At 46.2% G+C, this 14,818-nt stretch overlaps 1 protein-coding gene across 4 annotated transcripts; it reads left to right on the plus strand.

Moving 5' to 3' along the window:
* The first annotated feature begins 173 nt into the window (after positions 1 to 173).
* Positions 174 to 9,027, plus strand: TCEANC (transcription elongation factor A N-terminal and central domain containing). 4 transcript variants are annotated; one of them, XM_032389713.1, is made up of 3 exons: positions 174 to 231; positions 2,176 to 2,302; positions 7,874 to 9,027. In XM_032389713.1, exons 2-3 carry the CDS (start codon positions 2,245 to 2,247, stop codon positions 8,920 to 8,922), a joined length of 1,107 nt encoding a protein of 368 aa, XP_032245604.1. In that variant the 5' UTR covers positions 174 to 231; positions 2,176 to 2,244; the 3' UTR covers positions 8,923 to 9,027. The 4 variants fall into 4 exon arrangements, with proteins under 4 accessions (XP_032245604.1, XP_032245607.1, XP_032245605.1 ...); XM_032389716.1 differs by having other exon boundaries at positions 203 to 333; XM_032389714.1 differs by having other exon boundaries at positions 203 to 317.
* Positions 9,028 to 14,818: the final 5,791 nt, after the last annotated feature.

Raw genomic sequence — 14,818 nt, forward strand, 5'->3', positions numbered from 1 at the left:
ACCGTCAGCCAGACCAGGGGTCGTCCCGCAGCCAGCGGCGGAGGCGGATTCGCCGCTGGTAGTCGCTCTGCGCAGACACCATTTACCTAGCACGCATGCGCTGGGGCCCGGGAAAGCGTTCTCTGGTCTGCGGGCTTGGATTGGTTGAGCCTTGGTGGTCCCGCCCCGCGTACCGGAAACTCTCTCTCGACGCGGAGGTCTCCCGAGTTTCCGGGGCTCCTGCGCATCTCGGTGAGCGACGCCCTGCGTTGGGTTCTCCGGTATCTCTGCGCACCGGTGCTCTGAAAAGCCCAGCACTGCCCCGGGGGGTGCCCTCGGTGCGTCCTGGGTCGGGTAGGCCCGATCGTGCCCTCGCTCCTCTTCTCCACCCGAAGTCGCCGGGGTGGGCAGATCTCTCGGGCCCGCCGCCGCTTCTGGGCTGGGTGCCAGGCTGGCACACGGGGACGGCTTGCAGCAGGCTTCGCTTGTCGCCCTGCCCCACCCTGCGGAACCCGAACCCGGGCCAGAGCGGGGCCTTGGGCTGGTCCCTTCCACTCGCTGCACCTGTGCTGGGGACCGTCCTAACATGAAAGGGCCCTAGCGCAGGGTTGAGGGGCTGTTGAGAACCTGCGGCCCCCCGACATGTGGCATCAGTTCTCTCCATAGAGGAAGGGCCTCCCTGTGTAGCTGGAGAAGCGTATGTGGCTTATGACAAGAAACAGAATTTCTCTTTGATCTCCTTTCTCCCCGGGGTTTAAGCCAGATGTGGGCAGATGTGTGCAACCTGCCCATATTAGTTAATATTTACGAGCTTTTATATGCATTCAGTCAACAGATATATAGGACCCGCTCTTGCCGGCCCGGTATAAACTCTTTCTGATATGTATTCAGAAGCTGGGGGTATAGGTGTGTGTAAGCATTACCCATTTTAGCATATGCTCTAGAACTGTGTTGTCCAATAGGGAGCCACTAGTTACACAGGCTAATGAGCACTTGAAATGTTCCTAGTCCTAACTGAGATATATCAAACAGTGAATTCTGGAGAATTAGAATGAAAAAGAGAATGTAAAATATCACTTACTTGTTTTTATCGATTCCATGTTGAAATGGCAGTATTTTGGATACACTGGTTAGGTAAAATGTCTTTAATTTCACCTGTTCATTTTTTAACGTGGTTACTAGAAAATTTTAAATTGTATCTGTGGCTTGCATTATATTTCTGTTGCATAGCACTGCTTTAGAAAGGGGTCAGCAAACTACGGCCTGCAGCCAGATCCAGCCTGCCTGTCTTTGAAAAAAGATTGATTGGAGCAAAGCCGTACTCATTCTTTTATGTATTGTCTCTGGCTGCTGTGTCTGCCACAAGAGCAGCGGAGTTGAGTAGTCCCTACAGAGATCGGATGGCCTGCACAGCTGAAAATATTTACTATCCGCCCTTTTACAGGAAAAGTTTGCCGACCCCTTGCTCTAGAACAGCGCCTGGTATGATAGATACATGTCATGTAAATCTTTTCATTATAGTCCTGTGTAATTGTCAGTCAGGCTTACTGTGTGACAGGCCTGGTTCTTAGGAGTTTACAAGGACTATCTCATTTATTTCCCATGTTAATCCTAGGATGTAGAATTTCCCCGATTTTGTAGATGAGGAAATCGAGGCCCAGAACGGGCAAGGAACTTACCGAACATGCTCAACACCCCTCACTTCTGTGAACTATACCTTCTTGACCCTCCTTATCCCCAAACGTTTGATTCCTGGAGTCTACTTGATTAGCCCACAGTGGGCACCATGCTCCTGCCTTTATTATTATTATTTTTTAATTTTAAATGACTTTTTGAACTAGAATTGAGATGAGGTCGGCTCCCGTGGAAGAAGCTGAGGGGCACTGGGCTTCAGTGCCGTGGGTACAAGCAAGCTGGTCTGTACTGAAAAGAATGAAGCGCACGAGCAGAGAGGAGAGGGAGCACTCTGGATGCTCTTTTCTCATTTAACAAAAAAACCCTTGTTGAGTAACAGTAAGCACTGGCCAGGTGTTTGCCAGGCATGTCTCAGTGCATGAAACAGACATCATTCTTTTACGGTCTTGTGGGGAAGGCAGACAGTAAAACAATTTTTAATGTGATACACACCATGAAAAAAAACCACTGCAACTATTTGATGGTTTTTTGTTTTGTTTTGTTTTGTTTTGTTTTTAACAGATTTCCTCATCCGTAAGTTGGAGATAAGCCATATACCTGACTCGGGCTCATTGTGAGGATGGAGATGACATGAATGTGTATGGCACATGGACTTCAGTAAATGTACATTGTCTTCTGCTGTTAAGAGGTAAGGAAGGGAATGAGTCCAGGACATTGGGTGCATCGTGACACTTAACACACTGCAACCACCAGTTGTCATTGTAGAGAAGGTTCTCAGGTGGGCGGTGCACGGCAGGTGTTTTTAATATTTCCCAGTGGGGCTCATCCGGCCGAGTCCGAAAGCAGAGAGGTTCTATGTATTTGGTCTAGGAGCAGGTCCGGAGCTGTCTTCGGGGGGTGGCAGCGTCACTGAGACGGTCCTGCCGCGGCAGGGCCTCGTGCCCGTGTGTACAGGGCAGTGGTGGCAGCTCTGGTTTAAATCAGAGTCACTGGGACAGCTGGGGGGATACCCAGGCCTACCCTCAGGGACTCTGATCGCTTCTGCCTGGGACGAGGCGCTGGCGTTGTTTTTGTTTTTGCTGTTTAATCACGCCAGCCGATTCAGGTTTATAGTCAGGACGGACAGCCACCCACGGTGAGAATTCGGCTGGGCCCAGGGAGCTACTGACACGAAGGCACGGAGCTGTGGAATGGGCAGAGCCTGTCGGTGTCCACCAGGTCATGGAGGAGGGTCACGGAGGAGGCTGGAAGGGGGCCTTTTATCACCTGGCCAAGGGCCTTGGGGCTCCACCCTGAGAGCACAGGGGCACCTCCGAAGGGCTTTAAGTGGGAAGTTGAGGGGATATCTTGGTGAGCTCTGTAGTAGAGGATGATCCCTCTGACAAAGTGCCATGAATCAGAAGGAACGCAGTGAAGAGGCAGCTAGAACCTGCCAGATGGTAGGAAGCCCAGATTGGGCTCCAGCATTCCTCCTGTGAGTGTCCTCTAGCAGCCGTGTCTATCCTTTGGAGACACCCTGTGTTGTAAGTGGCCACTTTCTTGTCCGTATTCCTTCCAGTGGACTGTCAGCTCCCTCAAGGCAGAGAGGATCTCTTTAGGCTCAGCATCTAATGTGTATTTAGATGTGTAATAAATTATTTATTGAATGAACTCTGTAGAGCTATAAACTGGATACACAACTTTCCTTGTCTTCTTATGGCAATACTCAAAATTTTATATCTCAGTTGCTTTCACAGTATACCCTCCTAGGGCAATAAATGCTTTATATCCACATCATTGTCCCACAGGGGGAACAGAAGGTTTGACAGGATTTAAATGCTGTTAGACATATGGAGGAGGATGGAAAACAGTATGGCGGTTCCTCAGAAAATTGCAGATAGAATTACCATATGACCCAGCAATCCCACTTCTGGATATTTACCCAAAAGCACTGAAAGCAGGGTCCCGAAGAGATATTTGTATATCCATGTTCATAGCAGCGTTTCTTCACAATGGCCAAAAGGTAGAAGCAACCCAAGTGTTTATGATGAATGGATAAGGAACACGTGGTCTGTACATACAATGGAATATTAATAATCCAGGACACAGGCTACAACACCGGTGAACTTTGAGGACATTATGCTGAGTGAAATAAGGCAGACACAAAAGGCCAAATACTGTGTGATTCCACTTACGTGCAGCACGTAGTCAAATTCATCAAGACAGAAAGTAGAATGATGGTTGCCAGGGGCTGTGGGGGAGAAAGGAACAGGGAGCTGTTGTTTAATGGGTACAAAGTTTGGTTTGCAAGAGGAAAAGTGTTCTGGGAGTTGGTTGCACAACAACGTGAATGTACTTAACACTACTGAACACTGCTTTAAAATGTTTAAGATGGGGAAAAAATGTTTGAGATGGTAAGTCTTATGGTGTGTGTATTTTACCACAATTAGAAATGAAAAAGAAATACAGAGGAGAGGTAAATGAAAGGACATGAAATAAAGAGCAGAGTGCTTATGTGTGAATACATTAACGTCTGTGGATTTACAGAAGTGAAGAGAAAGTTTTGCTGGTAAGACAGACTGCTGTTCTCATCGTTCTGAAGCTCCGAAGCTATAAAGTCCCCTTCAGACTCTCCTTGAGACTCTGACCGAGTGTTGAGAAATTCTGACCTGAGTTAAACATTGCCTAACCTCCCTGTGGGCACTCTAGACCTGTCTCTTACTAACCACCTTGCCAGCATCTGGCAAACTTCAATCCTGATGTCTTCGGTAGCGGTGCCTCTAGAATGAATGCGGAATGCAAGCAAGATGAGTATTTCTTCTTTGTTAGGAAACTTCCCAACAAGTTGGGGAGGGCTCAAGTATCTTAAGCAGCTTGAAACCTTATCACGGTGACTTGGCTGCGTGACTTCCTCCAGATGCTAGGATGTCAGGCAGACAATTTTGAGAGAAAGTTCAGCAATGGAGGCCATGTATTTTTAATTTTTCTGCATTTTTACCTTACCTCTTTGTTTACTGAGCCTCTGATTCTTAGGAAGACCTCCTTCACTGTTTTCAGTCTGGAATTGTAAAAAAGGTAAAACAATGATCTTGAAGTACTGATTCTTGATAATGATAAAAGTAGCCTCTTAAGGGCGCCTGGGCGGCTCAGCCCGTTCAGCATCTGCCTTTGGCTCAGGTCATGATCCCAGGGTCCTGGGATCGAGCCCCGTGTCGGGCTCCCTGCTCGGTGGGGAGTCTGCTTCTCCCTCTCCCACTCCCCCTCCTTGTGTTCCCTCTCTCGCTGTGTCTCTCTCTGTCAAATAAATAAATAAAATCTTTAAAAAAAAAAAGCCTCTTGAGACCCTGAGTTGCTGCCTCACAAGTGACTGCCCAGGTTGTCCATGTACCAGCCCCCTCTGGTGGCACAGCTGCCAGACCCGCAATCTCGGTCGTCCCTGAGCTGGCCCAGCAGGGAAACACCCATAGGGACCTCACAGCTGTGACCCAGGGTGCTTAACTCTTCCTGTTTGAGAGGAGATGCAACTGGTTTAGACCCAGCAGTAGACTTCTTAGGAAATTGTGAATGCTAATGTGAAGGCAAAGCCACACGTCACGTAGTACCTTCATGATATTCTGATTCCAGAGGGAAGGTAGAAGACTGATCCATTTACCGTGCCATTTTCCAATAGGCCAACATTATAAATATGTGGAGTTTATCATGAAATGATACTGGACAAGTCACTTTTGCGGTTATGAAAATAATACATACTCATCATACAAAATATGAGAAGGAATAAAAGAACGAACAAAAAATCATCTAAAATCTTGCCATTCAGAAAACATCACTGTCTAAAGGTTTGCGTATTTGTTTTTGACTGTTTCTCTTCACATGTGATTCTTTTTTTTTTTTTAAAGATTTTATTTATTTATTTGAGAGAGAGAGAATGAGAGAGAGCGAACACATGAGAGGGGGGAGGGTCAGAGGGAGAAGCAGACTCCCTGCTGAGCAGGGAGCCCGATGTGGGACTTGATCCCGGGACTCCAGGATCATGACCTGAGCCGAAGGCAGTCGCTTAACCAACTGAGCCACCCAGGCGCCCTTCACATGTGATTCTTAAATAAAATTTGGATCAGACTCTATATGCTGTTTTTATTTTATTTTTTATTTTTTTTAAAGATTTTATTTATTTATTTGCAAGAGAGCACAGCAGGGGAGCGGCAGGCGAGGGAGAGGGAGAAGCAGGCTTCCCGCTGAGCAGGGAGCCCGATGTGGGGCTCGATCCCAGGACCCTGAGATCATGACCTGAGCCGAAGGCAGACGCTTAACAACTGAGCCACCCAGGCGTCCCTATATGCTGTTTTTAAATAACAACTTTATTCAGATATAATTTATATACCATACAGTTCACCTCCTCAAAGTGTACACTTCAGTGATTTTTAATATATTTACAGTTGTGCAGTTCATCACCACAGTCAACTTTAGAGAAGTTTGTTCACTTTCCCCAAGAAAAACCCTGCACCCGTTGGCAGCCACTCCCCTTTCATTCCACCCCACTGGTTCCCTGCATTCCTCTGCCCCAGCCCTAGTCAACCACCAAATAGATTTGCCTATTCCGGACATTTCATATAAATGGAATCATACAATATGGGGTCCTCTGTGTTTTTAACTTAGCATAGTGTTTTCAAAGCTTGTCCATGTTGTAGTATATATATAAGAATTTCACGGGGTTTACGGGTTTTTTTTTTTTTTTTTGCCAAATACCATTCCATTGTATGGATAGGCTACATGTTGTTTCCCCAGTTGATGGGCATTTGGGTTGTTTCCACTTTTTGGCTATTAAGAGTAATGCTGCTGTGAACATTTGTGTGCAAGTTTAACCATTTGGGACCTTACAGTTTCTTCAGAGTTGGAAGAAAATTCTTACATGGACAGCTTCCACATCTCTTGCTTCCCTAAAGTAATTTTATAGAAATGGAATCACTGACTAAAAGAAAAAGACATTGCATTTCACAGAACTTGTCAGATGGTTTCTAAGAAGACTGCATTGATCGTCTCTGTGCTTGCTTCAGTGTTATTAGACTATGTGCTTAGTGATGGGCATTTTTTTTAAGATTTTACTTTATTTATTTAGAGAGTGTTTGTGAGCAGGGGGAGGGGCAGAGGGAGAGGGAGAGAATGTCCAGCAGACTCCCTGCTGAGTGCAGAGCCTGACACGGGGCTCGATCCCACGACTCCGAGATCATGACCTGAGCCAAAACCAAGAATCAGACGCTCAACCTACTGAGCCACCCAGGTGCCCCAGTAATGGGCATTTAATATAAAGTGCTATGAAATGGAAGCCCATGAGTTTTTGAAAAGACAGGGTCCCTGCTATCAAGATGCATAAGTCCATATTTAGACCAGATGGGCAGATGTAGATCCAGGGGTATTAGGTAGCAAGGTTATGTGCATTATGTGGAGAGAAAAATAGACTGGTTAGATAAAGTAATTATTTACCTGCCCAGGATGAGATAATCATCAAGCAACTTTTTGCACCTCAGAGTTAAACAGAAAAGTTAATGGAACCAAAGTGGCCTAGGGACTAGCTGGTCCAAAGTCGTAAATGGTCCGGATTGCTTAGTATGAACCCTTACCCTGCTTTTCAGAAGACTCGGATGTCAGCACAGTGCCCGTTGACTCTTGGGGCCCATCAGATCTGGTTCCGGCTGCCTTGCAACCTATACTGTCTCACGATTTCTTCAGATTCCTTGGGACATCTAAACAGCATTCCCTTATTGCCCTGTTTCTCATTCTGTTATTCAGAAAAATACCACTTAAAGATGATAAAATCAGCAAGTAGTTCAGCAAATAGCTGAATATGGGGGTAAACAGTCCAGCCTTGCTCAGACTTACCCTGTTCATGCTGACACTGGCATGATTTCATGCCCAGCATGACCACCAAATTCCATCCAAAGCAATTGACCGATCTGGATCCGGAAAGAGCATTGATTTGGAAAATTTGATTGGAAAAAGTTCTAGAGCTCTTCCAGTAAGCTTCTTTGAAGCAACCGTTAATGTGGAAACTGGTTGCAGTGCTTTTTTTTTTTTCCCCCAACTACCCAGACTCAGCCTTTTGAAACTGAACCATACCACATTGCAGATGACATTTTCTAACAGGTCACGCCCACTTCTGTTACATAACTCTTTCAGAAAACGCCGCGTAGGTAACTGGCAGAAAGCGCTCCGCTACTATCGGGAAGCTGCAACTGTTAAGCCCAAGCTTAAAGAAACAGAAACCTCTTTTCTCTTTTCTTTGCAGCTGTAAAGATGTCTGACCAGAAGCAGGTAGCTGCCAAAGCCTCCCTTATTGAGCAACTGATGTCTAAAAGGAATTTTGAGGATCTTGGCAACCACCTTACTGAGCTGGAGACTCTTCATGTGACTAAAGAGCATCTCCAGGAGACCGTCGTGGTCAGGGCGGTGTACAGAGTCCTCAAAAACTGCCCTGTGGTGGCTTTGAAAAAGAAAGCCAAGCGTTTGCTGTCAGAATGGAAAGCTCTTTATAAGGATCTCCACTTCAAACCAAGGGACAGCCCTGAATCATTCCCTACGGGCAGACACTCCAGACTTTCTCATGACCCAAGTCAGGATGAGATATCAGGCGGCTGCAGTTCTAATTCATCACCCCACCATGTTGCAGGAGCCATTGAAACACTTGTGCCTGAAAATAGCACGAGTCAGATGGAGCCCAGGGAGGAGCATTTCAGGGGTGGTGACCCAGAATCCACTGACCAGAGATCCACTGAGTCGCTGGATCCCACGGTACCTGTGAGAGCTAAATGCACAGAGCTTCTCTATGAAGCTTTAACGAGTTCTTGCACAGATCAGCCCAAAGCTGATTTGTGGCAAAACTTTGCAAGAGAAATTGAAGGGCACATTTTTACCCTTCATTCGAAGAACCTCAAAAAGTACAAAACCTGTGTTAGAAGCAAAGTTGCCAATCTGAAGAACCCCAAAAATTCTCACTTACAACAGAACTTGCTCTCTGGGACCACGTCTCCGAGAGAATTCGCCGAAATGACGGTGATGGAGATGGCAAGCAAGGAACTGAAGCAGTTGAGAGCCTCCTACACGGAATCTGGCATACAGGAGCATCGCCTTCCCCACGCCACTGAGGGCACGCAGACGAAGAAGATAAAATGCAGACGCTGTGAGAAGTTCAATTGCAAGGTCACTGTAATCGCCAGAGGAACACTTTTCCTGCCAAGTTGGGTGCGGAATTCAAATCCAGATGAGGAGATGATGACCTATGTGATCTGTAACGAATGTGGGGAGCAGTGGTATCATAGCATGTGGGTCTGCCTGTGATGGTAAATAAATGTTCTCTTAACCGAGAACTGGAGTGATACCGTTCTTTTTGGTGCCACCCTTTTGTGCTTGGTTTTAAAATCTTACACGCACTATATCCTTTTTTTTTTTTTTTCCAAGATTTTATTTTAGGGGCACCTGGTGGCTCAGTTGGTTAGGCGACTGCCTTCGGCTCAGGTCCGTGGTCCCAGAGTCCTGGGATCGAGCCCCGCATGGGGCTCCCTGCTCAGCAGCGAGCCTGCTTCTTCCTTTCCCTTTGTATTCTCTGTCACTTTCGCTCTCTCTTCAATAAATAAATAAAAATCTTTAAAATTTTATTTATTGGAGAGAGAGGGAGATAGCGAGAGAGAGCACAAGCAGAAGGCAGGAAGAGGGAGAAGCAGGCTCCCCACTGAGCAGGGAGCCTGATGCAGGGCTTGATCCCAGGACCCTGGGACCATGACCCGAGCCAAAGGCAGATGCTTCACTGACTGAGCCACCCAGGCGCGCCCCCCCCCCCCCCACTATATTCTTAATCCTAAGAGGAAGGAAAGTCATTCATTGAAGTTCACGCCACGATCACTAAAAGTTGACCGTTTGGGGAGAGAGTGGATGACTGTCTGCTTTGTGCTTTGTGGCCACTTAGTCCTTTGCTGTACTCAGAGTGTGGTTGAGAGCAGCTCAGCAGGCCCTAGAGCCTGTTAGAAATGCAGAGTCCCAGGCCTCGTGCTCCTGGATCCCCCGGTGATCCTGTTCAAGGCAGTTTAGTGCTGCTTTCTCAGTAGGCCAGTAGTCCTTAACAGTGGCTGCATATGAGGATCATCTGGGGAGATTTGACAACCCACTGATGCTCAGGCGGGGCAAGGCGGGGGGGCTCCCCAGAACAATTGAATCTGAATGCATGGGATGTAGCCCAGGCCTTTTTAATTCCTCAAGTTATTTTGAGACAGAGTTGAGAACTACTCACACACAGGCTCTCACTTGATGGTCTCGCGGCTCTAAGAAAAGAATGTCACTGTACACTTTACACCTGAGGAAACAGGTCCCCAGGGGTGCTGTGACTTAGCTAGCCCAGCTGGAACTGCTCCCACACTGTCTTCCTCCAAATTCACCGTCCAAGACCGCTTCAACATTGACTTCTGAGAAAGGTATTCCTGGCGATGTGGGACAAGATGAATAGTGTCTTTAGGCTCTAACATTGGATAACTAGGGCTTTGTTACTTTCCCCTCTCTTTTCTCACTTGTCTCTCCCTTGAACCATGAAAATTATCCTCTAATCCCACAGGTAGAATTTTGTTTCGAGTCCTTTTGCCTAGTCAGAGGAGTTGCGTATTTATTTGTTTGTTTTTTTGTTTTTTCTGCACAAGTCCTCCAGAGTATATAAAGTGTTTATGAAATTTGGTTTCTGATGTTAGGGGGTCTTCATGTTCTCAAGGGCATGTGAGTTTAGATACGTAGGGGAGGATAAAAGCTCTCCTAGGCTCTGTAGCTGGGACCCTGCAAATTAGACGGACAAAAGACAGACTAACAAGAGAAAAACCGTTCATTAACACGCCGGGCATGATACATACAGGAGAAACTCAGTGATGAAGAATTCAAATGGGTGGTTAGAACTTGGGCTTGTGTAATAGCATCTTAGGAAATAATGATACATTTGTAGAGAAATAACAAGATGAAAGGGGCTTTAGGCTTTTAGGGCCAGCAAACTGGGAGGGTAAATATATGGGGGGACTAATGAACATAATGGTTATTTAGTAAGGTTTGTTTGTGTAGACTCTTCTCGCTGCCATCCTGAGGCGGTTGTTACCTTCTTCCTGGTACAGAATTCATAAGGGGAATTTACGTTCTGCTTTCAGGCAGAGAGCTCATTTTGTGTCTGCCTTTTCTCATTTGCGTTCAGCCCAGAATGATCCTCATGCCAGGATGGCATATTGGGGGTCCCATACTCTGAACCCTTTTAGGTCTGAAGTTCCAATTGTGCTAATGTAAAAACAGGCCTTGATCTGTCAGAGGTCGTCCATTGCCTGAGTCTTTGAATCTACCAACATTTCTCTAATAAATGAATTGAAGAGGAAATTCCTTCTTTAAGGCTTTTGCAGTGTTGAACCAATCTGTGCAATTATTTAAGCACAACACACCTTCTGTGTGATTATAGCTGATTTTGTTCTCTTTTGAGAACTTGTCGAATGTTAATGGTTACAGTTTTAATAAGTTTACTTCGGAGTTATACACATTTTCAGCAGTTCTTTTCTCCCACCATTCCTAACTTCCTATGTCAGAGCTCTGAAGGCTTAACCAGACACACAGTTTACCTGCCTCCTGACACAATTCCCCAAACGGTGCCTAAAACTAGAATATGTTCGTGTGTTCAAATGGGTTTGAAGTAATCAGAGGCCATCGAGTGTGAATTCTATTTTGATATCTTTTCTCCTGGTGGCTTCCCAGGGCTGCCTATTTTGATGTAACATGCTAGTCTTTTAAAGAGAAACTTGCAAAGTCACCTAAAACTTGAAGTTTCACAAACTGGTTTCATGTGACTTAGGATGATCTTAAAAACTATTCAGGGGTTCTGAAGGGCACATCACATGAAAACCAAGTGTTCGTGTCATTGTTTGTTTTTTGTGTGTGGTGGGGTTTTAAAAAAGTTTTTATGCTGGAATTGTGCAAACTTCATTTGCAGACAAATAAAAGCATTTGAAACGGAAATTCCTTCACTCTCCAAAATGTAAAAATCTGGGTAGTCTTTTTCATTTCCTTTCGACTTTGTTAGTGACTTTTGGAACCAGAGATAGGCAAATAGCAGTGTGGGGTTTTTTTTTTCTTTTAGCCAATGAGACAGCATTACATTTTTAAGTATAATCATCCTTTCACATTCTATGTCTCACCCACTAAAAAGAAAGTGTTTTTCTTTAAGATTGCTTCTGGGGGAAAGGAGCTTTGTTTAATTTACAATCACCGTTACAGAAATGGCCAGTACAATGGCCCCAAGGTCCGGTGCGGGGGGTGGGGTGGGGGGGGGGCACGACAGGAGCTGACCAGAGCTGAGGTGAAGTCACAAGAGCCACTGGGTTCATTAGGGCCCTTGTCAATCATCATAAGGACTTTGGGTTTTTTCCAAGCCCAATGGGAAGTCATTGAAGGGGGGGAGTTGGTAGTGAGACAACTTCAGTGGCCTTTAGGAAAGTTCCCTCTGGCTGCTTTGTTAAGTTAGATGGGGAAGGAAGCCAGGATGGATGCAGAGACATCCTGTCAGGTGGCCATAGCAATGGTCCCATTGTCATGTGACTGGTTTCAAACAAGAGTACACCACATGGTCTCCCTGCATCTTTACAGTTGTCAGAGTCCTTGGCGATGGGGTTCAGGAAATGCTACTCCAAAATCTGGTACCTTCTCATACAGAAGAAGCTGAAGGAATCTAAGTAAGGGCCTGTAGGTGGAGGACTCTCTGCCTCTCCCTCCTCCCCTGAGGCAGGTCCTAAGCCCCTCCACTGAGAGGTGCCCTCCTCCTACCCGAGGAAGGGAGCATCCCTGATCTCTGCAGAGGCAGGCACACAGGGGAATCTGAGCAAAGAGGACTTTCTAGGTTTTCCCCGTGGCTCATACCCTTCCGTTCTATCACATTCCTGCCTGACCTTCCACAAAAGCACACCGGTTTAACTCTCTTTGGGGCTTCATTTCCTTATGAAGTCTCCCGTGTCATGTAGAATTTATATTACATAAATGTGAATGCTTTCCTTTTGTTAATCTGTCTTTTGTTACAGAGCCCCAGCCAAGAAAGTAGATGGGATAGAGGAAAAATATTTTTTTCCCCGTCCTTATATAGGCAGTTTTGCAAATGGGTGTTTCATCAAATCCAACAACCGCAAATTCCCTACCCGTGACCCATAATAAAAATGAACTAACAGCACAGAAATTCAGTACAATACAAGTATAGCCTGGATCTTGGTTGCCCTGGTTACGAGGAGTAACTGCATAGGGCATAAGCATCAGCTGTTATACCTGAATCTAGAAGGGCTCTTCATGCCTTCTCCCACATCACCCTCCTTTTGTCCGTGTTACTTTTTTTAGATAAAAAGTTGGATACAATTGCAGCTCTGTCTCTTCCCCAGCACTTCCTGGGATGAGAGGCTCCTTTCATTCCCTGTTTCCATTTCTAAGCACCAGGCAGGGAGCCTGCAGCTGGCCACGCTCCACTGCCTTTGCGAGGGCGGGCTCTTCGGCTTTCTGGTCAGATTGCTTTATTTATAACTTCCCAGTAAATGCAAAATATTTTACACAAATATTTTTATATCTCTCAGAGATATTTACTGTAAGTGCCTAGATTATAGAAGGCGTCATCTTGCTTTCAGAAGAGCCCACAGTCCAAAAGGAGAAAGGATGATGGCTTCATATGATTCCATTTGCGTTACTATTCAAAATGAGGTTTGCAGAGACATTGCTGTGCATTATCAGAAATGCCGTGCCGTGCAGTAGCAAGTGCCCATTGCTGTATTGCTTGGCGCTCGGGCCAGTGAGGTGATCGAGAGCCATCCCAGGCCTCCGGACCCGCAAAATGCAGAGGAAGCACCAATGACGTGGCCAGCCATCATTTTACATTTTAAGAGCTATGAGAGAAACACCGACTGACTGACTGACGAGGCAGGGGTGCAGGGTACCCGGGAGGATCAGGGAGGGCTTCACGGAGGCTGTGACGCTCAGGGTAAATGTTGAGATGAAGTTAACCAGGCAGAGGAAGGGGGAGAGATATTCCATCACTGCATTTGCTAGATTCCTGGCACTTCATCTACAGTATCTCATTTAACCTTCACAACTACCCTGCCAGCATTTTAGAGGTGAGGAATCTGAGGCCGAGAGAGATTAAGTTAGTTATGCAGGGCTACAGAGAGCCAGATTTCATTTATCTATTTGACAGAGAGATCATGACCCGAGCCGAAGGCAGACAGTTCACCATCTGAGCCACCCAGGCGCCCCTACAGTTTTGTTTTCATGCAACAGATGTACACATATCCCCCAGCTTTGTGAAATCTCACAAATTGCTGAGCAGGAAGTTTGCAGACATTTTAGTGGATTTCAATGCCATTGGAAAATGAGGCAGTGGCTAAAGGGCCTGAAGGTTCCTTTTGGGGGGTGATGAAAACGTTCAAAAATCAATTGTGGCGACGGTGACCCTACTCCGCGAATATGCTAAACACCATCGAATCATACATTTGGAATGGGCGAATTGTGTGGTCTGTGAATTAGATCTCAGTAAATAAAGCTGTTATTAAAAAAATCAAACGAACTGAGGGAGGGACTTAGAAATACTCTATTGGGTATTTATCTCAGCGAATCATTCTGAACTTTTAGTATATTCATACGTGTAATGGAGAGAGAACGGCAGTCTTTCTCAAAGGGGCCTTGCAAGGAGCCTCCCCCGCCAGCTCACACTGACCCAGAGAGAGGCCGCATCCGCACCCCGCGGCCTCTGTCCAGGCAGTTTGCGGGGCCCCAGCCTTTGTATTTCTGCCTAGAAAGCCCCTCCCTCTTTCAATCCACAAAACAAACAGGGCTAAAGCTTCCACCCACAGTGATCGCTCCTTGTGTTTCTAACCCCTTTCTCAAGCCACAGACTTGAGCTGTACTATGAATGACATCAAGCCCCCTAGAGCATAGAAAATCTTCTAGAGTCAACCCGGAGCAGTTGCCATTTACATCCCTGGTTAGATCTGTACTTTGAAAAGAAACTGCAGATAAATTCACTACCTCAGAATGAGGCCCTGACGTCAGCGGCATCAGCCAGACCTGGGAGCAAATACAAAAATGCACCCGCCCTCCCCGCCCCCCCGCCGGCCCCGTCTCAGACCAGTTGAATCTGAATGTATGTTTTCACAAAGCCCTCAGTGATTCCTCACAACGCGTATTACAGTTTGTGAATGCC

The sequence above is a fragment of the Phoca vitulina genome, unplaced genomic scaffold (genome assembly GCF_004348235.1).
Source record: "Phoca vitulina isolate PV1807 unplaced genomic scaffold, GSC_HSeal_1.0 scaffold55, whole genome shotgun sequence".
NCBI classification, from domain to species: domain Eukaryota; kingdom Metazoa; phylum Chordata; class Mammalia; order Carnivora; family Phocidae; genus Phoca; species Phoca vitulina.

Coding starts and splice junctions, on each gene's coding strand:
- TCEANC (XM_032389713.1), top strand. CDS start 2,245: ATGAATGTGTATGGCACATGGACTTCAGTAAATGTACATTGTCTTCTG. Junction 2,303..7,873: donor TTGTCTTCTGCTGTTAAGAG/GTAAGGAAGGGA, acceptor TTTTCTTTGCAG/CTGTAAAGATGTCTGACCAG.